At 38.4% G+C, this 26,705-nt stretch overlaps 1 protein-coding gene and 1 long non-coding RNA gene across 2 annotated transcripts in view; one reads left to right on the top strand and one right to left on the bottom strand.

Annotated features, from left to right (window-relative positions):
* Nucleotides 1-26,705, top strand: part of LOC134534967 (uncharacterized) — a 963,569-nt gene that overhangs the window by 470,660 nt on the left and 466,204 nt on the right. The window lies entirely within an intron of this gene.
* LOC134534961 (tigger transposable element-derived protein 1-like) lies at nucleotides 5,515-8,446 on the bottom strand. Its single transcript, XM_063373722.1, has 2 exons — nucleotides 8,239-8,446; nucleotides 5,515-7,504 (listed from the first exon to the last, which is right to left on the bottom strand). Exon 2 carries the CDS (start codon nucleotides 7,500-7,502, stop codon nucleotides 5,691-5,693), a length of 1,812 nt encoding a protein of 603 aa, XP_063229792.1. The 5' UTR covers nucleotides 7,503-7,504; nucleotides 8,239-8,446; the 3' UTR covers nucleotides 5,515-5,690.

Below are 26,705 nucleotides of genomic sequence, written 5' to 3'. Positions count from 1 at the left end.
TATATCTTTGAAGCTCATAATTGTACTATTAAATTTTTATAAGAAATCTAGGTTAGTTTACCTCCAATTTGTTGTATTATGTGTTGTAAAATATCTAAATTAGGGCCTAAACTGTTATGACATACCATTAAAACTGGGGAATTCTTAAATGGACACCCTTTAATAATAATGTTAAATCAGTTCAGTAAGGTTATGTTTGTAGTTACTTTACAGACTGTATCTTAGTCAGTAAGAAAAAAAATATGTAAAAATAAACTTATTGTTATAATATGTGTTCTAAAATGTTTCCTGTTAATATTTCAGTAATGGCATTAAGTATAACTTGTTATCAGTGTGAAAAATTTGAAGTGTTAATTTTTTAATGAATTTCAACAAGATGGACAGTATTTTAATATAATATTTTGTCGTATTTCAGGTCTTAGGCCGGGGTTTTGTATTATGAAAAGGTTTTTTTTTTTTTTTTTTTGCTTTTTTCGGACCTAAATAGTTTAAAATATATAGTTTAAAATTTCGCTCTGCAAATCGAACAATTCGATAGTCAACATAGCTGCGGCAATAAGTTATAGCGACAAGCGTGGAAACTACGAGTGATTACGCGTCAAGAAATGTCTTTGAAAACACAATTTGGATGTGTTTTTTCACGCTCGGCATTATTTAGTTTTTTTAAGAACTCTACTATTTATTTTATGTCCAAGTTTCGTATAATACGAGTGTTTTCAACATGAAAACACACGAATTTATGCTTGTTGCCGAGGTTATACGTTAAACATCTTTGGCGAGTACGGAAAGTCAATTGGTTTCCAAATATATATACTTATAGGGTACATACCTATATATAATTTTAATGATACAATTTTTTTTACAGCGGCATGATTGTATTTAGTATTTATTTGTATAGTTTCCATTCGTTCAAGCGAGTTGCGTAAGTCTGCGGGGTAGCCAGACTTTTCGCACGCGGGATCCCCATGGTGTCGGGTAGGCAGTGCGCGTGGTCATGGAAATAGTTTCCCGCCGCTGTGCACACAGCTCTCCCCGGGTCATGAATAACGAGGGTTTGGGGTGGTCCCTCTGCCCCCTGCCCCAGCAACAGCGTCACGCGTGCCGCGAAGGTGTGGCGAATCGCGCCCTGAGAACCCCTGCCAGCCGCGTCGGTCCGCCGCGGTCGATATGTCAAGGTTAAGGGTGTTCGGCACCCGTTCAAAACCCATTCGAATACCTCAATATTTACGTGCAGCGTTATCCTAATTTTTTTTCCAGACCCTAAAATGGTAAGTACCTATACCACCAAATAAAAAAAATGGTTGTCTGTAAAGTCGGTTTACGGACGATAGTTTTACGTGACGTCATAACAAAACATTGATTAAATTATTGCATACTTTATGAATAAAATTGAATCATTTTTATTTCATTAATAAAATAATAAATACTTTAAATTATACTAGTAATGAGATTTTTAAAATGCAGGAATAATTAACCTTTATTGCCGAAATTGTTGTTGTAATAAGCACTGAAAACCACATTAACTCTTTACTTCACTTTATAAACAGTCGAGTGGAAGAGAGATAGATGCGGCGCAAGCGTACAATGAGCGTAACGGGACACAGTGTAACGGAATAATGTGCGCAACGGGACACTTTTTCGTGCGTGCAGCCGGCGTTTATAGATTTATTAGACGTTGTCACGTCAAAAATGCAATAATTTTATCCCTGAAAAATTATCCTTATTTTCTAGTAGTCTCTACTCTACAGAGCAGTGCCACATTCTTACCTTCTGTCCAGATTGTGGAAAATTATACAGTTTAGGTATTCCTTTTTTTGGGTTTTCGTTCTTCTAAGCGTTTCAAACTACCCATGACCCAGTAAAGATGGCATATAAGAACGAATAATTTATAATAATGATATAGCTGCATCCCAGCCTGTAGCCAAATTATGTCTACAGACCGAAAAAACACGCGGTTTCATTTCGTGATAGGCTGGAATCCAAATTCGTTTAACTTTTTGCTGCTTCAGTGACTGGATAACAGTCTTGTCTGAAGGTCTCTGAGCTAATGAATATCCTTCAACGTAAGAAGTATCGAATCACAAGCATCCCAGTTAACAAGTGTCACGAGTCAGTATCCAATGAGCTGGTGTAATTTTCCCGCTTACATATTACATAGAGTATCGTGGAGTCTGCTGATAATCATGCAAAAAAAAAAACTAAATGGATGTATCATCTAATTAATTTTTTTACATATTGGCTTCCTACGGTTCAAATCCATCCAATCATAAGTCAGCTAAAATTTGTGTCACAGGAAGTTTGACAGATTATCATAATTTTTCGCACCTTATGTTTCGGATATTCATCTAGGTTACATTAATAATTACGTTGTAAAGTAGCTGACGCAACCGAACTCTCGTGTCGTATTCCAGAACTTGCTGTCCAAACCGAATCCTAGATTGGTACCAGAAAGACAACGGTTTTAATAAACAGAGTCCTGCACGAGGCTGGAAACTAGCTCCAACGCTTTCTAGTGGACGTTTCGCAACCCTCTATACAATTTGTATGTCAAACATCCTAGATATAGCAGCACCATCACACGAATTAAATGATATTATTCTCATTTTCTCAAGTACTTTTAAGTTACGATTATTTCTTCTTATGACCATTAAAGAGTACAAAATGTTTTCCAGGATAGTTTCACTACCATGAAGTTTCATTTGGCACACAAATACGTTTGGTTTGTCCCCCGATATTCACAAAAATTTATACGACTTAATGGTCCAGATTCAGGTCTGCACTTTCGATGAAATCAACGAAAAAGTGAGCTCAGCGCATGCGCGAAATTTGGGCAACAGAACAACAATGGATAGGAAACTGAAATCCGTTTCTCAAAATAAGGGACTGGCCGTGTCCTAACGTGCACTAGGAATGAGGTTAGGGAACTTATATTTTCAGCACTTACACCTTTATTTTTTTGTCTTGGAATACCAGCCTACATGTCGATTTTTCAAAGTTTTAGTCCGTACCTTGACTCAAAGGCAAACATTTACCGTCACTTGCAAAGCATGAAATAATGTTTGTTTACAAACACTGGTGACAGAACAAGCAATGACAGAAGTATACGTACGTCACGGGTACCTACTATACTTTAAGAATGGTCAAATTCGAGACAATTTATGTCACACATTAAATGTAACTAATTTCGTTGTAGACTGCTGTGGATGTTTTGCAGTTATTCGTGGAATTATTATTGGAAGAGACTCATGAGTTGAAAACGCCTTGTTTATATGTGTGTAGGGGTTTCGAATCGACGTAAAATACCTTAAAAGTAAGCATTCAAAGTAGTCAAGCGGAAACATACTACAAATCTGTTTAATATTGCTTCCTGTACCAGAAAAAAAGTTTTTTATAACCCTCTATATGCAGGATAATATAGTGTTAGGTGAATGGGTAAATTTTAGAAGAAAAAAGTAAAAGATTTAAAATTCCAAGTCGCAGGAATGTGCTATAGGTACCTCAAGTGATTTTATGGTTCTGAAACCTAGCTGCAAACTAGCATGCATATTAAATTAAACATCACCTCTACAGTATACGCACGAGTAGAGACCCTGGAATTCGGAGGGTTTCAATGCAGGCTAGACACGATGCCTCTATGTTATCACTAGCCTTTGTCACTCATTCTATGGCTGTTGTTCGCGAGGGAAAACATGCAATTAATTGAATGGCTTACATGTGATTCGACACTTTAGTTGATGTCGGGTTTGTTATTAATTTTTTAGACTACCTTGGGGTGCGTATAAGCAAATTCCGCCCAGTTGATGACGTCGCAAAAACATTAAAGAGTTTCGAGTCTATCTTGTAAAATGAACCCACGGGGATTTGCACCTTAAGAACTGAACTTAGCCTACACGTAGTCTTAACTTATATTTAGGGTCAAGCATTTTTCGCGAAAAGATTTACAGACGAGCTGTGTATCAAAGCATTGTCTGTGTTTCTTAGTTAACTTTGTGTATTTCAGGTTCATGTATTGTTAATGTTGACAAAAATATGTGGACTGTATCGAGATGGTTTTAACCGACGATGCAACATAAAGCTGGGGCGCGGGTGATTTAAACTGTGTCTATCACTTGGCCCGGTACAAGTGCCACAAAGTCAACTCACAACACAGTTCCATATACAAGAGTTCACGCTAAGTACCAAACATGTATACTGCCGGCACGCCGTTCACAGCCATCCAGTCCGGAGCAAACGTGTCCCGAATAGCCCGGCCAAATATGGCAATGGCTTCTCTTTCAGACGGCCGCCAGTTTCAAGAAAACAGTCACTAGCGCGGGCATACATTGTTGTAGTCTGATGAGCGTATTCGCAAAAATTACACGTCCGTATACACACAAGGAAATAAACTTCCAAGTAGTAATTGTGTTTATCTAGTTAGCGACTATAGAATTTGAAATATTGTGATCTTATAATATATTTATCTTACTTTTGAGAAGTGTGTAACGAAAATATGCTCTTGGGTAGTTCCACTGAAATGCAATTTTTTTTTTCAGATTAAAATGCATGAAAAAAAATGTATTGTTACTGTACCTAAAGCTACTTAAAATACTTCAGACGTAACATTCCGTTAATTTTGTTCAGTTTAACTGTCATGCCAAATTTGCTCACTATGAAAATAATAGGTAATAAACGGGAAAGAACGATTCACTTTGGTTAAGTAAAGAGTTAGGTAGTAAACTGTTTTTGATTTATTTTTGTTTGATGCGTGTTTGTAGTTGGGGGGTCGTCACACAAATGTTATTACTGCTAACAGGAGCTTGAAGGGGGACGGTTAGTGGTACAAAACATGTCCGCTCGCCTAGCCAAAGCGTGTACTAACATTTTTCCGGGGCTAATTTTCTATAATGGACACGGAAACGTTTACACAGCTCGCCTCTGAAGTCGCGTCCGCCTGGGTGTTTCGACAGCTGCGAGTGTCTCGTGATGTGATGCTGTGTTGTTGAGAGACGGGAGAGAGAATGAGTGAATGTCTCAGCTATAAACACTACCCCCTCTCCCCCAATCCCACTTTCCCCCTACCCTTTCTAGTTGAAAACAGCATTAGCGAATCACAATAACGTCGTTAAATACGTTCACGATGGCATAAACAATAGATTTCGAGGATAAAATAAAATTATAAATTGTACAACTTTAGCATCACTACCAAAATATGTTGCTACACTACAAAATATTTTGTGACCATTCACCTTAGCCAAGTAAGGTCACTGATGGTAATATGGCCATGTTAAGCTTTGTTTAATTTTATTTTATCTAGTTTTCGGGAAATCCCCAAAAGTGTTTGATGGACATAATATCTAGGGTTTTTCTTGTCAAAAACCATTAACAAAACATTTTTTAATACATGTCATTATAAAATAACTGCAAAATAATAAATACATGTATTTGGGCCATATTAAAAGCATGTGATGTTAATATGGCCAATGATTTATAGGAAGCTGAAAATTAAGATTTATTAGCACAAATCATAAATAAATTGTATTTCTGATGAATATTTACTAATATTTACTTATACATACATAAGAATAAACAGCAAATATATTTTTTAAAACATATAAAAATACAGTTTTATTATTTTTTGATAATGAAAGTCTGATTGTAGATAAAATATGATATTAACAAGTAACATATTGGTCTCTTTCAAAATATTTACACTATAATAAACATTTCGGGCAAATAAAAAACTCTTTGTCATCTTTGGTGAGGCCAACACATTCTTCATGGACATATATTTCACAAACTCCGCACAGTCTCATATCCTTCACTTCATCATTGCAACAAATTGCACAGTACCAACTCTCAGACTTCTTTGAAGCAGTTATCTGGCGAACAGACTTTGTATTATATTTTTTGCTGTTTCCACTGTTCTTGCTGCTATCTAACTTTACATCCTTGTTATCTTCAAATAAAGATTTATTCAGTACAACACCCCTGTTGTTTATAGCAGGTTTCATAACCCGTGTGGTTTTCCGTTTTTTCTTTGGTGTAGGTAGCATTTCTCCAATGGAACCACGCCTGGACAGATTTGCAGTACTTTCGGGAATATGCAAACTATCAGAGTAATCTGAAGAACTTGAAGGTTGTGCCAAGTCTCCTGTGATATCTGAATCAGATGATGAACTGGTGCTGTGTCTAGAACCAAGCTGGCTAACATTTGTCTGTAGACCAGACGGACCTGCCAATGAATGGTCGTCATTGGAATTATGTTGTTCCTGCAACGCATAAGCGGTTACAGTTTCGTCTGCCATTTTTGTGTTAGGTGGTGGAAGCTCAGTAGCTATGCTGGGTGCAAAGGCCTCTTCTGGAATCACGAACGGATTGAAGGGGAAAATGCCAGTAGCCTTAAATCCACTTTTCATGTTTGCTTGTGTCATGGACTTTTCCCATGTTGGTGTAAAAACATCAGCAAAGTTCAATTTAGAAATGTCTTGCTGTTCTTTGTGCATATTAAAATAAAGGAGTGTGTGCTGATCCCAAAAAATCTCAAAACTTCGGAAACAACCTTTGTCTAAAGGCTGTAACTCATGAGTCGTGTTTGACGGAAGACAGTACAAAATAATTTCATTCTGTTCTGCAACTTCACATATGCTGTAGTCTAAATGTGACTTAGCCCCATCAAAAATCAGAAGACAAGGCCCACTTGGCTTGAACCTAGAGAAGTGATTCAGGAAGGACACAAAAGATTCGGTTGTCATGCTACCTTTTCGAGTCATTATTGTTGTTGAACCTGTAGGTAAATTTTTTTCCCAAGCTGGATTTTTTCTTAATCCAGGGAATAGGATCATTGGGGGAATGACATTTCCAGTAGCATTACCACAGGCTACAACAGTAACACTCTCGCCACGTTCCTTTGCAACAATGTGGACGCGCTTTGACCCCTTTTTCGCCAAAACCTCTGGATCTTTGTGCAGTTGTAACCTACAACCCTTCTCATCCATGTTGAATATTTTTTCAGGGAAGTTTAAAAACTTGTTCTCAGCAAGGACATTCTGTAATTTTTCAAAATGGTCTCCAACTATGAATTTGTTAAGCTTTTGAGCTCGGGCAGGATTTAGCCTTTGAGCTTTTCGTTTGCTAATTTCAGGATTTCTGGCCAAAAAGCTATTCAACCAGTAGCGACCTGCAGTTTCTTTAGTGAACCGGTGAGTTATCCCATTTTCACGGCAGTATTTAAAAACATTTAACTTGAGCATCTTTGATGTGAGTGGATAACCAACATTTGCTAGACGAATTATTCTCCTGCTAAGTTCCCTCTCTTCCTCAGTTTTGAGTGTGGCCTTACAACCCAATTTTGATTTAACATCTTGGTTATTGGAAAGATAACGGCGAAGGGTTCGCCTAGGCACGACATACCTTTTACTTGCTGCATTAACAGATAGGTTGCCAAGTCTTACAGCATCTACTGCCTTGCTGAGTCCATCTTGTGTCCAACTACCCCGCTTCTTTTGTGGATTGAAGGGATTCATTTCTGAAACAAAAAACAAAGAATTAACATTAGTTACAATTTAATTATAAGTTATTATTTTTGGCGCCATAATTAATGTATCGGGATTTTTTTTATGTAATTTAATTAATTTTTATATAGAATTATTGAAAATATAATATCCAGTATGCTCTTTCAATAAATATTTTCCTGCAAAAAAAGTTTCATGATATTTTCACTTCATTACATTTTTACATATTATTCTTAAAAATATATTTTCCATTGTGCACTTTAATAAATATTTTCCCGCAAAAATGCACCAGACAAAAACAATTTAAATATACCCAGTGATGGCATCTAAGGAGTTTTTTTAAGTTGTCATTTTAGGTAGGTATCCTGTGTGAGGTACACATTTTTCTGTAATTTTTATTACTTGTCTCTGTAAAGGTATATATTAATTACAGTTATAAATAAACTCGTAATAAATAATAAAATCACATACACTAATAACAATTTACCTACGAGGGGCCATACAGTATGTATAAACCATTTCATTCACAAAATGTTGCTAATATGGCCAACTGCAGCTAATATGGCCACATGGTTGGCCATATTAACAACCTGGGTGACATTTCAAAAAGTCGATTATAGTTTTTAAATGGTTGAAGGTAATAAATCTTTTTAAAATACATTTAAATAAGCATAGAAATCTACGCACTGAGACATCAAATTTCTGACAATATCTAGTAGTACACTATTAAAATAAAATATAAACTTACCGGAGTAAAATAAGAAGAGTTCTCTGCTCGCAGCAAAAACCCATGAAAATGGCGTCTCCCAGGTGGTGTGCGTGCTGCCCGGACTCGGAAACTCTGTGAGCTCTCGACAATGGTGTTCCGAAGAACATGCCAGCACATTCTATCGGTATCCGCGCGAACTAAGTCAATGGCAGCCAAATGGCCATATTACCAACATGGCCATATTACCATCAGGGACCTTATTTTGTAAAACAACTAAAATATGGTAATGCATTATACCCATTAAGATGAATATTCACACAATATTTAAATTGAACGATCTAATAACTGTTATCTCAGTGTTTCACTTAATATGATTACATTTATTAAGAAATGCTTTTAGGTTATATCTTAAAAAAATATTAAAAGCTTTGGGGTAAAATTTTAACGAGCACTTAAATACTGATTTCATTGACAATACCTACATGCTAAACAAAGTAAACATAACGGCAACGACCACATTGCGTGAAATACCGTTCTTTGTACAGACAGTTCAATGAGAGTAGGTATACCAAAAATACATAACTTAAAAAAAAGTTATTATCTATAATTATATATCTCTGATTTTAGTTACAAATATTGAGATATATTGCGGAAGCTAAACATAACTTTGTGTGTAAATATATAGCCTATTTTAAATAAAACATACTCTACGTCAATCTAAAATAAAGTAGCTTTATAACGGCGTCAAAATTTGTCGAAATCAGTCCATTAGTTTTCGAGTTTACTTCTTACAAACAACAAATAAATAAACTAACCTACGCTTTTTTATGGTGTTTAATATTAGTAAGTCATTTTTTACAGACTCGAAAAATCTTTGTCATAAACAAAGGGGAATTTTCAGTAATGAAAGAGAAACAATTATGACCTAAAATTTGTTGAATTCCAAATGGCGTATTTCTAGACTTTAAATACTCCTTGATAATTTTATTTCCTATCAGACATCACTGGTGTAAATGTAGCCATTCCGCCTTCGAGTTTAAAAGTCACCAAGTTTCCCGTAAGATGATTTTGTTTAGGTAAGTTCGTTTCTAAGATGAAGGTCTAATAATAACCCACGCCTTGGACGTGATCTAAGAGCTTTGCTTTCTTGGATATTTTCCTCTTCTTGTTTGTGAGTTGTGGCGGATGTTGGTAAGGGTGGAAGGGGTAGGGCGTCTTTTCTTGATGGCGGGAAGAGGATAAGGGGTGACGGTGGCCCTCGTAAGGTGGTGTGGCACACCACTCCCGCCTCCCCCCTCCTACATCTCTTCTTCGCGGGCGATACATTATCGCATGATTAATGAGTAGATTATTCAATTATCTCTCCTCTGCGCATCTCTCTCTAGCCCGACCGGGTTGAACGCTACGTGTGTCAAGCGGTCGGTTTTGCTGTCTGAAGGGGCAGGAGGGAGGTGGTCGAGAGAGATTTTTGGGGAGGGGGGAGGGGGCGGAACAGTCTCTCTCTATTCCCCCCTCCTCCACCGCCCCCTCGTCATACCCATTGGCGCTATTGTTTCTTCCCTCCCACGGGCGGCTGCGATCCGGGCTAATGGCGGGCCGGGACGGTGACGTCATGGCTCGCGGCGCGACGCGGGGATTCGCCGACCCTTGGCGCCGCCCCGCCCTTGGAAGTCTCCCCCCACCCCACCCTCCTTTTCCAATATTCTCTTCTCTGTCCTATCCCCACCTCTCTTCTCCAACTTCTCTCTTTAACACACGAGCACGCACTTGTTTCTCTCCTACTCGGGTTGCCGGTTCGGCAGCTGTAGCCACGTGGTTCCGCCAGCCAGATCTCCTGGGTTCGCGCCCTGTGCTCGGAACGGTCATATTTCACTACTTACATACCTGTTCCTGGAGCTGCGGTTATTTCGCGGGTTGAATTCACTCCGGGCTAGAAACAACTTGCCTATTCGTAATCAAACTTTATCTTACAGTGCTCATTGCCAATTGCCCTATTTGCAAACGCGTTTGCTTCCGCACTGAATGGCAATGATTGGTGTGCTGACATTATCTTATGTGTAGTCTACCTGAAATAAACCACGAATCACAATAATTCTACCCCAAGTTTTATCACACAGCTGGTCTGGAAATCATTTACGCGAACTATTTATGCCCTTGCTCATTAGCCTGTAACAAGGTCAAATTATTTGGTGCGTCGCACGTAATTGGTTAACAACTTCGTCACCTCGTCAAGGGCTTTTCAATAGCAATTAATAGTCTAATCATCAACGTGAAATAGAAGTATGTGGTTTTTAAGTCTACTTTGCTGTGCACGGAATCAGCGAAATGATCGTAGCTCTTCGTATTATTTAATTTTTATGGTTCGACAGACAAGAAGTTGTTCCGTAATCTTCTCGTAGTCAACAGTCGATGCCAAGTAGAAATTATATTACGTCGCATGAAGCAAATCACGTGATATGATCAGCTGGTTTTTTTTTTCCGGCGGCTTGCTGGACGGAGCCTGTTACTTAACATCTGCCGATAACAGCTCTAAAAAGGTTCGGGGAGCCATGATTTATGCCTTCGCATGCCAATAATTAGCATAGACGTTTCAAAGCTAGCTATAATTTATGGCAAGAAAGGTCGCCCAAATCCAAGATTGCGTGTGTTCCCTATTACACCTTCATGAGCGTCCATACCAATGATTTAGGGAAGTCATGCAATGCCGTGATATAGTCTGTGCTGCGTAGCTTGCTTCAAATTTGACAGTTCTCTAAAGAATTAGGTACCAGCGGTAGATAAGCCTACTTATTTTTCACACTGTCACTTGCAGAGCATCATACGATGTTCACAGATAATTTTTTTTTCTATACTTGACAAGAGATTCCTTTGGAAACCAGTTGCCAAGTACCTACCTAACAGTTTGTAATACTACTACAAGAAAGGAATTGTAATATTGTTAAATGTATGGCTATGGTTATTTTTGCATAGTCATATAGGTATTTACTACTTTTACGAGATAATACTGAGTATTTCTTACGAAAATTAGCGCATAATTACATATTTTAATTTCTATTTCATTCAAGCATACTATTTGAATATTGAAAAGATAATAGAATATTCAACAATTTTAGTTATTTTGTTGTGTAACGCTTATCATGTGCGTAGTGAATACTGGAAAACTATTCAAGGAACGGTAAACAAATAACTTTAAACTATTGTTAGTACTGAGACAACACAAAGCATAATGCCTGGGTAAGAATATGAAACCAGTAGGTATTACTGTGAACACTATTTTATAATGATGCAGTTATTTTCATGTAGGCCTAAATGTACAATGTAACAATATATGTAATTTAACATGAATATTTATGTTACATTTACACAAATTCACAGTGTTCGATAACTAGAGACCGGAAAAATTCGCGGATTCATTTCGTGATAGGCTGAAATTCAAACATGTGTACAATTCTGCTGATTCTGCTATTGGCTCGCAGTATAACTGGAGCTCTCTGGGCCAATGAGAGACTATCGACCAAAGAATTGTCGAATCACAAGCTACCCAGTGGAGACGCCTCACAATTTTGTACCCAATGAACACGCGTGTTTACTTGAGAAATGCAGAGGATAATGGAGGCTATCCTAGGGGTCATTGAATCCGCGAATTTTTCCGATTCCTATCGATAACGAATATTGACAAACACAAAACAGCAGTGGCTGAAGGTTACGTTGACCAGTGGTACTACTTTTAAGTCAGACTGTTGTATGTTATAAGGATCCGCTTCCAGTAGAAATACAATAAACCCGCAGTCTGCTAAAGTAGGTATTTCTGGACTTTAAATTATCCGAAGTTTGTTTTTAGACAATATTAATTATCGCGTTAAAATAAAATAGAAAATAAAAAGAGTGTAGGACATATGGCTGTGGGTAAGCTATTTTGTAAGTGCCGATTAAACTTTTAACGTTGAACACATAAGGTTTGGTATTTTAATTTAGAAATAATGTAATTAATAATGTTGAACATTAACGTTTGACCCCTAAGTAGGCATTATTAGATTTTCCTTCAAATTATTATAATGCAGATTATTGTTGCATTAATTATACCTATAGGTACTACTAGCTAATGCCCGGCATGCGTTGAAATGCCTCTAATTATTTTGTAATATTTTTGAAGTTTCTACACACATACAAAGCATCTATCTCTATTTCTTTCTTTATCTTTCTGTAACTTTATACATCTAATAGCAGTGCCCGCGACTTTGTCCGCGTGGACTTTGTTGGGGGGTATTAAGACTTTCTGAGATAATATGGTAGATGCACAGTTTTAGGTTATTATCAAAACACTCATAACCAATGGTATATTAAAGTACTTCTGCGTAAACTATATTTTTAGTTTTGTCTTCCGGCAGAAGTAGAAATTGATTTTCTCCCGAACCAGATCTCGACAGAGCAACATATAGTTGCCCTTGCGAAAAACACTCTTGGCGTAAATCTATTCCTACGTAAGTACTTAAATGTTTGTCCCTGGGCCTTATTAATTGTTACCGCATACGATACCTTCACCGGAAATTGAATTCGCTTAAAGTGAAAAGGCAAATCCGTTGGTATCATAGGTATGCGAGATATCAGCAATGTTTGCCATACTGCTGGACCAGTCAATACTGTAGCACCAATCACGTTATCGCGAAGGAATTTTACTTGGTGTCTGGTTCCGTTGCATAAATTTGGTGGTTTAAGATTCCTTAGCAGCACAATTGGACAGCTAGTTTTTAATTTGAGTGAATGTGAGGGAAGGCCACTCGGATTTAAAGAATTTAAAAATTCTTGTGGATAATGTACCGCATCTTCTTTATCCATTACTTTATCAATGGACCTGTAGTTCACTCTATCTCCTGGAAGTTTACCCAGTATCATGCTATTGATGTCGTCAACGCTACTGTTTCTAGCTGCCAATATTGCCCTTTGACACATCCACTGGTAGTCTTTATTTTCTATATGGACTACATCTGGGTACACTTTAGAGATTAGGTATTCAATGCTAGTCATACATGCGCGTGCAATACTTAATACTTATTTGGCTACAACACTAATACTTACATTTTAAACATCGCGATATATTTTGAATGAAACGTCCGAATTGAATAATTCAAAAAGTTCTAGAAAAGTATTGAATTCGTCTTGAATATGCAGTAATAAATTTTGATAAGGATTAATACCAAGGTACACAATAAAGAGTTTTTGAAGCGACGGCATTTTAATTATTTAAAAAATAAAAGAAAACACTAATTGTGAGATAACTACAATAGTTAGACATATGGTTACGCGATATTTTTTGAAGACAATTATATGTTCTGCAAAGTGGTAGTACATTGTTTTGTTCTATAATCAATAGGTTTCGCAGCGCACGCCGTGTAAGGATTTTTTTCGGGTCATTTTTTTACACTTTGGGTTACCTTATTGGACTTTTAGTAAGGATCCCTAATGTTATTGGTAATATAATATAGCCTATAGCCTTCCTCGATAAATGTAGATCTACTATCCAACACTGAAAGAATTTTTCAAATCGGACCAGTGGTTCCTGAGATTAGCGCGTTCAAACAAACTCTTCAGCTTTATAATATTAGTATAGATTATCTCTTAATAACTCTATCTCTTTCTTTGATCAATCCATATCACTACATCTGTCTATATCTCTGTATCTCACTATATATCCATAGTTCTATATCTCAGTATATATCCATATTTCTCTATATCTCTATATATCAGTCTATGTCTGTATAAATATAGCTGTATGATTATCTATACCTCTAACCCTTTATTTTTATCGCTATATATCTGTATCCTCTAGGTATATGTTAATTTTAATATATAAATCTATATATGGTTACGAACACAGATAGTACCGCGACGCGCACCAGGTTCGGAGCTGGCTGGCGGCCTTGCACGGCCACTGAAGTAACGCGCCGTCCACTGACGTAAGGCATGCCACGCGTGCCTGGCTGAATTACAAGGGTCGTCGCTAACCCCCCCCCCCAATTCCCCCTCCCCGCGCCCCGCGCATCGTCCTGCCTCGGCGCCGTCGTCTATCGCTGAGCGGTCTTGGGAATTCCGCGGGCCGCCGCGCGGAGTGGTGCGAATTGACGCTGCTTTTCTGGACTGTTCGGGCGTCGGGTCGGCCCGGGACGACGCGACTCATCACGGTTTATCTCGTCGGTTCGAGAAGAGCGCCCCTGAGTAAGTACTTCCGAGAGTTCCGAGAGCGAAGGGAATTGCGACATCGGCGAAGAGGGTGAGAGACTCCCCCCCCCCCCCCCCTCCCGCAAAGTGAGGCGCGACGCGAAGTTTGACTGGATCGTGGGAGTGCGGCGACTGAGTGACGCAAGACTGTGAGTGTGGCTAGGCGCTTGATAAGGGGTAAACAACTCTTGAGCCTAGCTCCAGTGAGGAGTGAGAATTGTGTAACTTGACAGACATTGAGTGACTTGAGAATAAACATTTTTAAGTGCCAGTTATTTGTGGTCGGACATTTTTTTAAGTAAAATTTTTTTGTTAATGTAAATACTAGTAATTAATAAAACTGTAATAAAATTTAATTTGGCTATCTCTTAAGAACCATGTTTCCCCCTCATAGGTCTTAACAATACATACATCACTCTCTTTATGTCTCTATCCCTATACCACTTCTGTACATCTGTAAATATAGGCTATATCTTTTGTTCGCTATATTTCTCTTTTACTCTCTGTCTGTCTTTCTATCTATCTCCATTTCTATAGCCTATCTATCTCTCTCAACTCACACGCCACCATTATTATTCTGACCATAGAAAAGTGAAAATGACATTAAATACTTAATGGTAACTATTCGATAATACTCGCGCGCCACCTTAATTTTTGCTTTACGGGTTGGTTTTATCGAAATCTCACTTAGGTACACAGAGTCCTTTCGCATGTTTCGAAGGTCAAGTGTGCAAAATTAAATCGCAGTTGCATGAACGGTATGGCAGCGCATAAAATACAAACAACCCAACATTAATATTTTTATATTTTTAGCTATGATGCTTTATGGAAGTCCAAACTTCAGTAATAAGGGGTGATACATTGTTATGACCGTAATATCGTTGAGTGTAAGGTTAGTTATGTTTTGTTTGTTTTTAATCACATCATTTAAAGAAACCATAATTTTTCGGATGGCTGGCCAAACGTTTGACAAAAGCCAGCACTTTCATTTGAATGTAGCAGGTGTAGTTTGCAGAAATGTATCAGCATTGATCTGCCAGTTAGGATGGAATACCATTTTCGAGAAATAAATTGTCCTTTACCTGAATAGTTATTTTAGCAAGACTGCGCGTTGCATGAAGTAGATTAACTATACAATTTTCTTGATTGTAAAGTAAGTTACACAGGAGTTAAAATTTTAAAAAATACACATAACATTATTAACAACTACTGTTAGACTATTGGTAATTTTAATCAGTTACTAAATCCTGAAAAAAGGGTTTTGGTTTTTTTTTAATTTTTGCCAGTTTTTAGTGTTTTTATCCAAGAACCATGACTTGTCATAACTTTAATACATTTGAAGCCGATATCTAAAACAGCCTATATTAATAATAAGTGTGTCAGTTTGCTTTTATATTAGTGTTCAATTACAAACCAAGATTTTTTGTTCTTTATACATAAGGTGACCTTGACTCAGATATATAACAACTATTACATTAGACTACTGCTTCTTAATATAAGTTATACATATATATATAATGTAGGCTTAAATAGCGTATTACCTAGCTGATTTACTGAGAAAGTCTATTAGTCCACACACAATTTTTCTGCACCTAACTTACGGCAAGTTTAGTGATAGAGGAAACAAAGCTTCAGTTATTTTACGGATATTAGTGGAAAATTTTTGCTAGGTAAACTAATCGTTCTTCACAGGAAATAGATTTTTATAACAGTGCAGTATGCATGGTTGTATGGATATTTCTATTAACAAGATGATGAATCCGAGCTCATTTGTATTAGTCGTAGCTGTATTTGTTGCCAAGATTTTTTTATAATACTATACGGTAACCGTTGATATCTAGATTTACATACACATTTATGCAGATTTATGTAGCAGCTTATATAAATTTTTATTGTAACCACTCTTTTCACAAAATTCTCTCCTTCAAATAAAGCAATTTTTTAAAAATTCCAAAGAAGAGTTTTTTTTATTTACGCGGCTCCATCTATAGTAGGCATTATAAAAAAAATTAATTTTTACGATGCGCGCGCACTATGCAATGAAATTTTTACAGAAAGATAGCGGACCCACGTGTATGAAAATAAACCCATACATAATCACTTTCATAAAAATGTTGGACATACCAAACTTATTGGTGGGCCAAAAAGAAACTTGATGATAGTAAAACCACCTTGGAAAATATTTTGTATACTAAAATAGTCACAGTAAACCGTTATTTCAAGTTTTGAAAAACCTAAGGTTTCTGGTATTACAACAATTATAATACACATTCTCTTTACGATCTTCTGTCAGACTTCGTAGCGCAGTTGTTACAGTGCATGATTAATAAGCTAAAATAATGTGATTTGTTACTCGCAGTATAATTTTTTAAACTTTTTTTTAAAATTACAGATAACTTGAGTATTTTTTTAGCAAATATATATGAATGCATTTTATTTGTTTGTCGTAGTGCTATAATATTATTAAATACATAGCTTAGTCCATTAGATTGATTATTTCAGTCTATATTTTTATAAAATACTCTTATTTTTACTTAAACTTCAGTAATTTAATATTACTTTATTAGTGAATGAATTTGCATGTATTGGCATAGGTAATACAATATAGAGCTATACTACCAGTAGTATAACTGTCATTTAATACTTAACATTTTATAGTCATCTAACGTGTGCGGCAACTATATATTATTAACTTTTTTATGAATTTTAAAAAGATGGTCAGTATTTTAATAAAATTCGTTGCCAAAACTCGTATCTAAGCAGGCGTTTAGTATTTTTTCAAGCCCATTTCGGTTTTTGTCGGTGGAACTACGTGTGAGTCGCATTCTGATATTTAGTAATTGATATTAAATACTGGTCCATATAATTAAAAACATTAATATATTGTCAATAATATTTAGTTTTTAATAACTTTTTCAAGTGTTATATTCCCATATGTATAATTTATTTGTATTACAAATTATAAATTATTTAATAAATAGTTAAAATTAATAAATTAGAATAAATATTAATCATATTTATTGATATTCTTAATTAATTAGTTTATAATTTTTTCGAGTATTTTACTTAATTAAGTAATTTAATTCCCATGTTCATACTAGTATTGAATACTGAGTATTTATTATATAAATATCAAAATAGTTCACTGTCTTAAATCGAAAAGACGTATAACTTCTAACGCGCGTACATACCTAAGTACACACACCTTTTATTTCTTTTCGTTACGCTTTTACGTTGCGCTCTGCTGACGTCGTGGCATCGACATTTTTAAATATAAAAAAATTGGAATTTAATCATCAAGAATTTTTGTTTTGTTTTTGCTTTGTAATATCAAAATTATAAATAGATATAAAACTGTGTAGCTATGCCTATAGCTGGTGCGCCCGTATCTGGTTGGTGAGCGGTTTGGGTGTTCCTGCGATCTATGCCATAGCCCATGACTGAATAATATCCTCACACTCACCCCCTCCTTTCCGTCCCTCATTTCCATGCTAGCCCGCCGACCACCCTCCTCCCCCCCCCCCTTGCGCTTCTACAACACAGGGTCAGGATATATCTACCTCACGTCTCCCAACCCAGGGCTGGCGCTGTACGGCAAACCTGTCCGCCAGCCATGACAGATGGCCTCTCCCCACCCCCCCTTCTCCCGGCCAACTCACCACCCCCTTCCTGTGGCCTGTTTCGCTATTGGAACCGCTCTATAATTCATACATCACCGCATCGATCTGGAACCCGCCCACCACGACTGCAGAGTGACCAGTGTGCATTGGATTTGGTCGTTCGCCTTCTCTCCGGCAGTAGGGCCTACACGCTCAAACATTTCTACTGGTTACGAACTACATACCTACTTGAAAAGGTGCCTTCGTGAATTTAAGGTAATGTGTTCACTTACTCTTATTACAAACTCGTGAGAATCAAGCAAAAAAAAAAAAAACTTCAAAAATTTTTCTTTAAGTGAAAGAAGAAACAGAAATACGCCATCTTGATTTCAACACATTTGGGTAGTAACTATTTTCTTTTCTTTAATTTTTTTTAACGTGGCTTTTTTAAGACTTAGGCTAATCATTATAGACTGGATTTACTATTGAATTATATTTTTTAAAATAATTACATATGTAATAATACTGTCAATAAACACTATGTTATGGTAATTAAAAAAATTGTTTTGCCCAAAAAAACTGTTGAAACCAATATCGCATTTCACAATTAAAGAGTAACTCAAAACAGTTTTAGATAAATGCGCGAGTACTAACTGCTTTGTTGTTTTCTCGCTTGCAGCGCCACCTACGCAAAATGGCGACTCCTGAACGTAAAGTGCTTTGTGTTCTCTAAATTGCTAAGAGTGAATATGTAATTTCAGTCCAACTGTGTTTCGTTTAAAGTTTAATTGTAATCCCCCATGCGGCACAGACAACCGCCGACGGTACAAGCTATCCGAAACGACAGAGCTCTTTTTCGCTGGCCTCCACGTCCACCTGACATAACGCCATGCGATATTTTTCCTTTGGGGCTTTATAAAAGATCGTGTCTACGTTCCACCGCTACATAATGATTTGCCAGAGTTGAGACACAGAATTAAAGTGTCTACTGCTTCCATTCCCCCGGACGTGTTAACCAAAGTGTGGGAATAATATTTGTCTTTAGGTTGGTTGTGTACCGTATAACTAAAGGTGCACATATTGAACATTTGTAAGAAAAACTGGGTTAGACAACCTGCAATTTGATGTATTATTTTTTGCAAATAGTCTTAATTAAACTGTTATAATATACCATTGAAACTGGGGCATTCTTTTATGGACATTATGTATGCTTGAAGAAAAAAATGTTTGGAAGTCTTCGTGATAAGCATCACTTGCGCGAATTTTGACACCTACGATGTCACACTAAATGAATACTTGTTGAAAATATTTGTGTCAGAACAACAAACGCAAGGGAGATATCGAGTTGAAAATTTTAGAAAGAGCCCTTTAATAAAAGTAATGATGAGAAAACTAGGGAAAAGATCCGCCATGGCGTGAGATATGGAGCCTTAAGCCTACAGGGAAACCTTCTTCATCGCATATGTTCGCCCTGTTTAAAACGAAACATAGACCTCGGAAGACCGAATCCAACGTAGATTCCAGCGAATATCCAGATGCCCGGGACTACGAAGAATCAAACAAGTCCTTTAAATACACTGTAGTTTTTTTGTAAATGTAACACACATATTCATGTAAAACTACAGATATTTGTAAATATGTACATTTACATAGAAACAACTGGGTTCGGATTCTCACCCGGGCATTCATGCTTGTGTTGTCCCAGTACCTCCAATAGTTAAAGTTATTTGTAAACCGTTCCCTGAATAGCTTTTCAGTATGTATTAACTGCGCACATTAATAAGCAAAATAAAACAAAATAAAGTACATTTATTGAATAATCCTTAATCTATTCCATGTTTTAAAAATTTGCTTGAATGAAATATCAATTAAAACATAAAAATTATGCGACATATTTCCGTAAAAAGTACTCATTATTATCTAAAAAAAAAGTATATCATACTTGCAAAGTGGTTGTTGTTGTACAAAGTTACAGTATATTTCTTGAAATAATAAAAATTATTATTGCATGGAAAATGGTTTTCAAATGAATATTTTGTAAAATTATAGAAAATTGTTTTTTTGTGTACTGCGAAATATAACAGTGTGGGTATCTATAGTGTAGCTTCCCTCGTCGGGTTGTATGTTAAACTATTCCCTGCAGTTTCCTCCTGGCCGATCATTAGCCGGTAGCCGTTATCGAATCCTTCGTCCATCTTAGTCCATCCTTCACTCTCCCAAGACTCTCCGCCACCCAAGTGTTCCGGGTGGGAGGGGGAGGGGGGAGGGAAGGGATGAAAAATCGAGCATACCTCCCTCTCCACTTTCCTGCAAGGCATCGCCCCCACCAATGCCGAATTCGAAAATCCTATTCGCAGACGTGGAGAGATCTAAAACCCATTACCGGTGATTTGGGTAAGCCAGGGATACCAACCCAGCTGGCAGGAAATCAATCTTCCGCGCTCGGGCACTTGTGTTTGTGTGTTTTGTTTGTGTTGTGTGTGTGCGCGCGTGCATGCGTGGCTTGGGCAGCTTTCAAGGCGTCTGCAGTTCCGTGGAGATTTCTGACCACCGCCAAGGTTACATTATAGCCACAGCCTCCTGGTCTTTGGCAAAAGGGTGTTCAGAAATTTATCACACTAATGTATACACGTATTAAAAAAAAAAAAAGCAGTCATAGGTACTTTCGACAGAAGTATAAACTTTAAAATTTGTTTTTAAATGTGTAATATGACATAATTTGTACGTCAAATGTACGTAAGAAAATTATTTTGGTAAGATTATATCAATAGCATGTCGGTGACGCGAACCCATAAGTTTTGCCCCTACCAAAAATCGCTGAACGCGGTTAAAGAAGTTTTTACTTTAAAAAAAAGTTGCGTGTTTTTATGTACGAGCGTTAGAAGTAGGCCCTAATGGGTATCTACTTACTTCTTTGGTATGATAAAATTTATTTTTTCTTTCCTAACATCAAAATATGCCTAATCCATTTAGTATTACGAATCGTGAGTGAGAGGTAGCATAATGATATTGACCTTTGATTTGACAAACCAACCAAAGCGCATAGTTGACATAAAAATAAAGAGATAGTACAGCTTTCGTCATATTAAAGATAACAAACAAAATGGTAAATATCATCGACATCATGTATATGTTCTAACATAAATTTCTCGGGTAATAATTTTAGAAGTTAATCGGAACTAAACCAAATTGCAGAACTGTGTTCGCTGGTTTAACATAAAACTCGGTGCTAGTAGTTGTAGCTATGAGTTCAATATTTTTTAAAAATATTAATTTTTGTACAAATAGGTATACAATTTGTTTGTTACATGAACTATTTTACATTCATTTAAAAATGTACCACTTGCTGATTTGTACATCTTGCGTACGAACACAACTGGACGAAAAGCGCATGCGGATTGGGACTTCAACCTGTTCAGTTACTTTCTACGTGGTTGCGCGCGCTTTCTTTGCTCGCTAAAATGAGATCCTCGACGCGCCTGAAGAAGTACACAATTTTAAAATTATTTCCTGTTTACTGTATATTAGTTAAGAAAGACGATACCTAGAAGCATAGAAAATATTCCCTATTTGCATGGTTAATTTTCTGTGCAATCTATGGGCTCTTCCACACCAGCCCAGTTGGATTTTAATTTTTTTTTTAAATTCTAGATGTTAATGAAGAAAATTACAAAAATGAGTAAAATTACATTTCTACACATTTTGTACTCTTTGCCGAACTGTGCGTACACGCTAAATCAAACATGTAGGTCTTCGTACATTGTGACCAAATTTTGTAATCATGCTCACTTGTGTGTTGGGACATCCGTATAAATAACCCTAGATTTTTTAAAAAAAATGATGGAGGTTGAAGTGGAGCTTTCAGTAAGTAAGATACACGCACATCAAAAAGTATTTTTTTTTTAAATGCAACAAAAATATTTAAATAATATTACAGATATTCGTAAATTTGTACATTTACATAAAAACAACTGTATCACTACACAATAGTGTTCGCAGTAATACTGGGTTCGGATTCTTACCCGGGCGTTTATGCTTTGTGTTGTCCCACTACCTACAGAAAGTAGTCAAAAGTTATTTGTAAACCGTTCCTTGAATATCTTTCCCACATTAATAAGCATAATAAATCGGAATAAAGTCCAATTCTATAAAATTCGATAATCTTTCCCGTGGTATGAAACAAAATTATGCTTAAGTGGAATATCAGTTAAAATTGAAAATTACGTATGCGCCAACATTCACAAAAAAAAATGGCAATGTTTCGTGATTCGCAGTTGTATCGCGTGTGCGGGCCCGACCGATCTCTGTGTTTCCGGAATCAGAGACAAACGCCCCCACCCCCCCCCCCCCCCCCCAAGCACAACACACTGCCGCTCCCCTTCTTCAATCACCTCCTAACCTAATCCAAAGGCTCGTTTAATAAAGGTCATCATTGTGGAGCGGGAAATCTGCTACTCCTGGGGGAGACAGCAGCGGGCTGGCGGGCGTCGAAAAAGGGGGGGGGGAAGGTCGGATAATGCAGTTTGAGGTTCAATTCCATTTCATTCGATCCGACGTTAATCCGGTTATCAGGGCCCGCGGTGGGCGCCTGCCATGAGTGGGAGGAGGGGGGCGCTCGATTTTGCAGAGGGGCGGGCGTGAGGGCATATGTTGTAATTCTATCGTCCGCGCTTCACCCCCTTGGCCCATTCCCCCCCTTTTTTTTTCCTTGGGCCGTGCGCGCGTCGAGGCTGCAACAACCGGCTTGCTTAAGGGGGATAACGGGGATTGAAAGACTCAAATTTGCATATCTGGGGATTACCCGATAGAGATAGTTAACAAACTCGCTTCTTGGCTTCTGGGTCGAAGCCCGAGTCGGTGGAAAATGATGAACTTGGGACACGCATAAAAATTTTTTTTTAACCCCTTGCTCTCCAATTTTGAATCAGGTTTGCCATTTTTTTTAAATCCTGTTCCAACTATTTTTCAAGCGTATCTCTCCAATTTCTTGAATCACGTGACTGTTCTACGCAAGGGTCAGGAGAGCCAGATTCAACAAAGAATCGGAACAGGATGGCGAACCTGGCTCAACAAAGGAGTTCAAGGAGTTAAAAAAAAATCTGACCGCTCGTTATGCCTACGTCAGCGGTGTCTTCCTTGCAATTGGCGGGCCGTCTGCAAGAGGAACCAGTTGCCTCTGTTTGGCCGGGCCTGAAAAGAACGCGCTTTGCTTCCGCAGTGGAAGACAGTGGGCTTGAACCACGCAGGACCTGTCGGGAGAACCAAATGCCCGAGGGCAAGTAAGTTGTTTCAGGGCCACAATGAAAAAAAATAAAATGTGAGCAAGTCTTTCAGTATACACGCCAGAGATGTGCAACATCTAACCCCGGTGACGAGCAAATTCTTGTGTCATCGTGTAGTAAATACACTTTTAATACAAAATTGGAACACGGAATCTAACGTAATTTTCTTTTAAAACAATGCCGAGCATGGTAAATATACCAAAATTGTGTTTTTTGCATCGTGTGCTTCAATCCGGGATTGGCCAGCCATGGCAGCGGTTGACGCCGTGATTAACTCCCCTATCTTAACTCTAGACACAGAGAGAACCCTGGGCTCAGTCATGCAATAAGAGTGTAGGGTAAGTACGGAACAAGAGGGGATTCTCCAAGAGATTTGGCCGGGCAGAAAACTTTCTACCATGCGTTGTTTGGGTGCGTGGACCTGAGGTCCGTAATTCTGTTTGTAGGGGCGGATCTGGATGCGTCCCCTGGTGGTGGACGGGAAATACACAACTGAGATCAGTCATAACTTAGAAACATCGAAAAATCCATGTAACTTAGAACTGTCATAAGTTAGAACGCTCATAACTTATAACACGCAACTTAGAAACACGTAACTTAGAAACACGTAACTTAGAACCACGCAACGCAGAACCACGCAACGCAGAACCACGCAACGCAGAACCACGCAACGCAGAACCACACAACTTAGAAACTCACAACTTAGAAACTCAAAACTTAGAACTGTCATAACCTAACACCTAACCCAGAAACATAACGCCGAATCAAATAACTTAGAACACGCAACTTAGAAACACACAACTTAGAACAGGGCTAACTTAGAATATTCTAAGTTGTGTGTATCTAAGTTGTGACAGCACCCCGTGGTGGGCGACTGAACCCAGCTAGAGCTCCGGGGCGAACGAGGATCCTCCGCGCGCGGTCCGGCGAACGGGGTGAAGCTTCCCTCGCAATCAACCCTCCAGAAGAGTTCTCCCGAACCTCCGACCCCCGGGGGACTCCCGTCGCTCCAGTCGAACACCTCCTTGTTGTCTGCCTCCCTCGGGGGCACCCGGGGAGGGTCGCTCTTCCGCCCCCCATCCCCCTCCCCCGCGCGGTGAGTGTTGACACAGCCTCGCTGCCGCGTTAACACTTTGTTTACCCTCTCAGGACCCCGCTAATCACCACCCGCGCCTCGATCCACCCCCTTTCCCTCCCTCTTCCTCTTCCCCCACACACACGCTGTGCTGAGCTACTGAAGAAACCAAGCGATTTGAAAAACTACTCAAGAATACTCTGGCTCAGACTTGTTGCTCAATCAGGCCGAGCAGGGCGAGCTGCAGCTGTACTTCATCACAGCCCTCGAGATCCGAGTGCCGGATCCGGGTATCGCCGCGGACTGCCACCCATCGCCTCTAGCTGTGGAAATAGTTATCAGGTTTAAACGGTCTTTATAAATAACGGACGTTTGGTGACCCTGAGGTGTGGGTGTGAGTCGGGTAATTTGGCGGGGGGTTGCAGCCAGGACTCGATGCCCGCGCTGTGCTGAGGAAAATTCCAAAAGCATGTTGGGAGAATAATTATATGTGAATGTGATTCGGGTTTCGTGAGTTCGAATCCCAGAAGAGCTGCCTGCCCTGCGATAATACGCTGAAGTTGGATGGGTGGTTAGTTATGTTTCCGGGCTAAAACGCGGGTTTTCAGAATAGTGTCTAGGCCAGAAACGCCCAGGTACACAGAGGACCAGGAAGACACGAAGGACCAAGAGAACACGAAGGACCAGAAGGACACGAAGGCTACAGAGGACCAGAAAGACACGGAAAACCAGAAGGACACAGGGGACCAGAAGGACACTGAAACGCCCCTCGTGCCTCTATATTAGATTATTTTAACTTAATTAAAAAAACCTTGGAAACTGGTGGGTTCAAAAATATTAAGAAAATTAAAGTCATTTACCAGAGGGGGCACGTGGTGGTGAACAAGACAATTTTATACTCCCTGAACACAGTCAACCTGGGAGCTAGTGGATCGTTTAAATAGGAAATAGGTGAATATGAAACAAATAAATTACAATATAAGTAGGTTGGTCTATAGGTTTCCCGGTTTATTCAGCATAATTAATAATAATGTCCAGGCAAGTGTAGATCTTTGAAAGCACCCAAGAGCCTCGCAGTACTGCCATATCATGTTACGGTCGCCGCTCAAATCTCACGGCTGTCCTATGCACGACGAGAAGACTGCGCGCCAGTTCACAGCCTTGCGCTTAGAGGCGATACTGCGCTAGAAGCAACCAGCGAGCGTCGTACTTATCAGCCCGCATCACTTAACTCAAATACTCCTCAACTTGCAGCGCTAAACTTGGCCTTGGACTTTGGAAATTCGCGGAAGTCAATTTTTAAAGCTCTTTTGTAGTAACTATTTATGAAATTTACGTAAATTCGCCAATAAAATGTTAGTGTTTATTTTCAACAAAGGTGTGCTTAAGGGTGGGAGGGAGGGGCGAAAACTCCATCTCTTCTGAGAGTTGGGGGGAGGTGCGAAAATTAATTTCGATACCTTTGTGTGATGATTATAGCGGAGTGAGATTTTTAATTATATATATATACATATATTGGACATTTCTTAAGTAAATATTTGCAATGAAATTGATCAAATAATCATGATTAAAAACTGGAATCAATAAACAGTCTCGTGCAATGTTTTTCTTTTTATTGTAAGAGGTGGTATAATTTTTAAGGTGATATTTTATTTATATATTTTAGTTTAAAAACAAATGTAAGTAACGAAGGAGAGGGGCAAGAGACATAATTTTCTCCCTTATGTTTTTTTACGGGGGGTGGGGTTTGTCTTCTTCCCCTGTTGGCAAGGTACTGCCTGGATTTAAATTTTTTCACCATTACGACCTGCAAACAAATGTTATGACACGTCAGACAAACCTTACTCTAAGTTCTGTAATTCCTCCCACATCATCCGTGACTACATTACTGTATAAAAGAACGGCGCGGTGCAGTGGTATTCCTCGCGTTTCAGAAGATCCCTGAATGGAACCCAGGTACTGTCGTCCTGTTTTCCGTTTCCAGTAATGTTCACCCCGAAACCAGTTCGGCCGCTGCCTATACATAGGCCTATTAAATCATTGGCATCGTAAACAGTAGTATGGTACATATGATGGTAAATATTCAGCTAACTACTTACTGCTTTGGTCTTTTATCGCTTGCGGTGCTGCCTACGCATAATAGCGACTCCTAAGCGCAAAGCCTTTTTGTGTTCTGCAATTTGCTAAGAATGAATCCTGTAATTTCATTGCAACGTGCATTTCGATTAAAGTTTAACTGTCGAAGTTCCTGGCCGTTGGATTGGTCGTAAATGGTTTAAACGACAGGGCTCTTTGTTGCTGGCCTCCACTTTCACCTGACATAACGCCATGCGA

The sequence above is a fragment of the Bacillus rossius genome, chromosome 8 (assembly GCF_032445375.1).
Source record: "Bacillus rossius redtenbacheri isolate Brsri chromosome 8, Brsri_v3, whole genome shotgun sequence".
Taxonomy (NCBI): Eukaryota; Metazoa; Arthropoda; class Insecta; order Phasmatodea; family Bacillidae; genus Bacillus; species Bacillus rossius.
The sequence above is the reverse complement of the archived record's forward strand: the minus strand, read 5'-3'. Positions and strand labels throughout refer to the sequence as shown.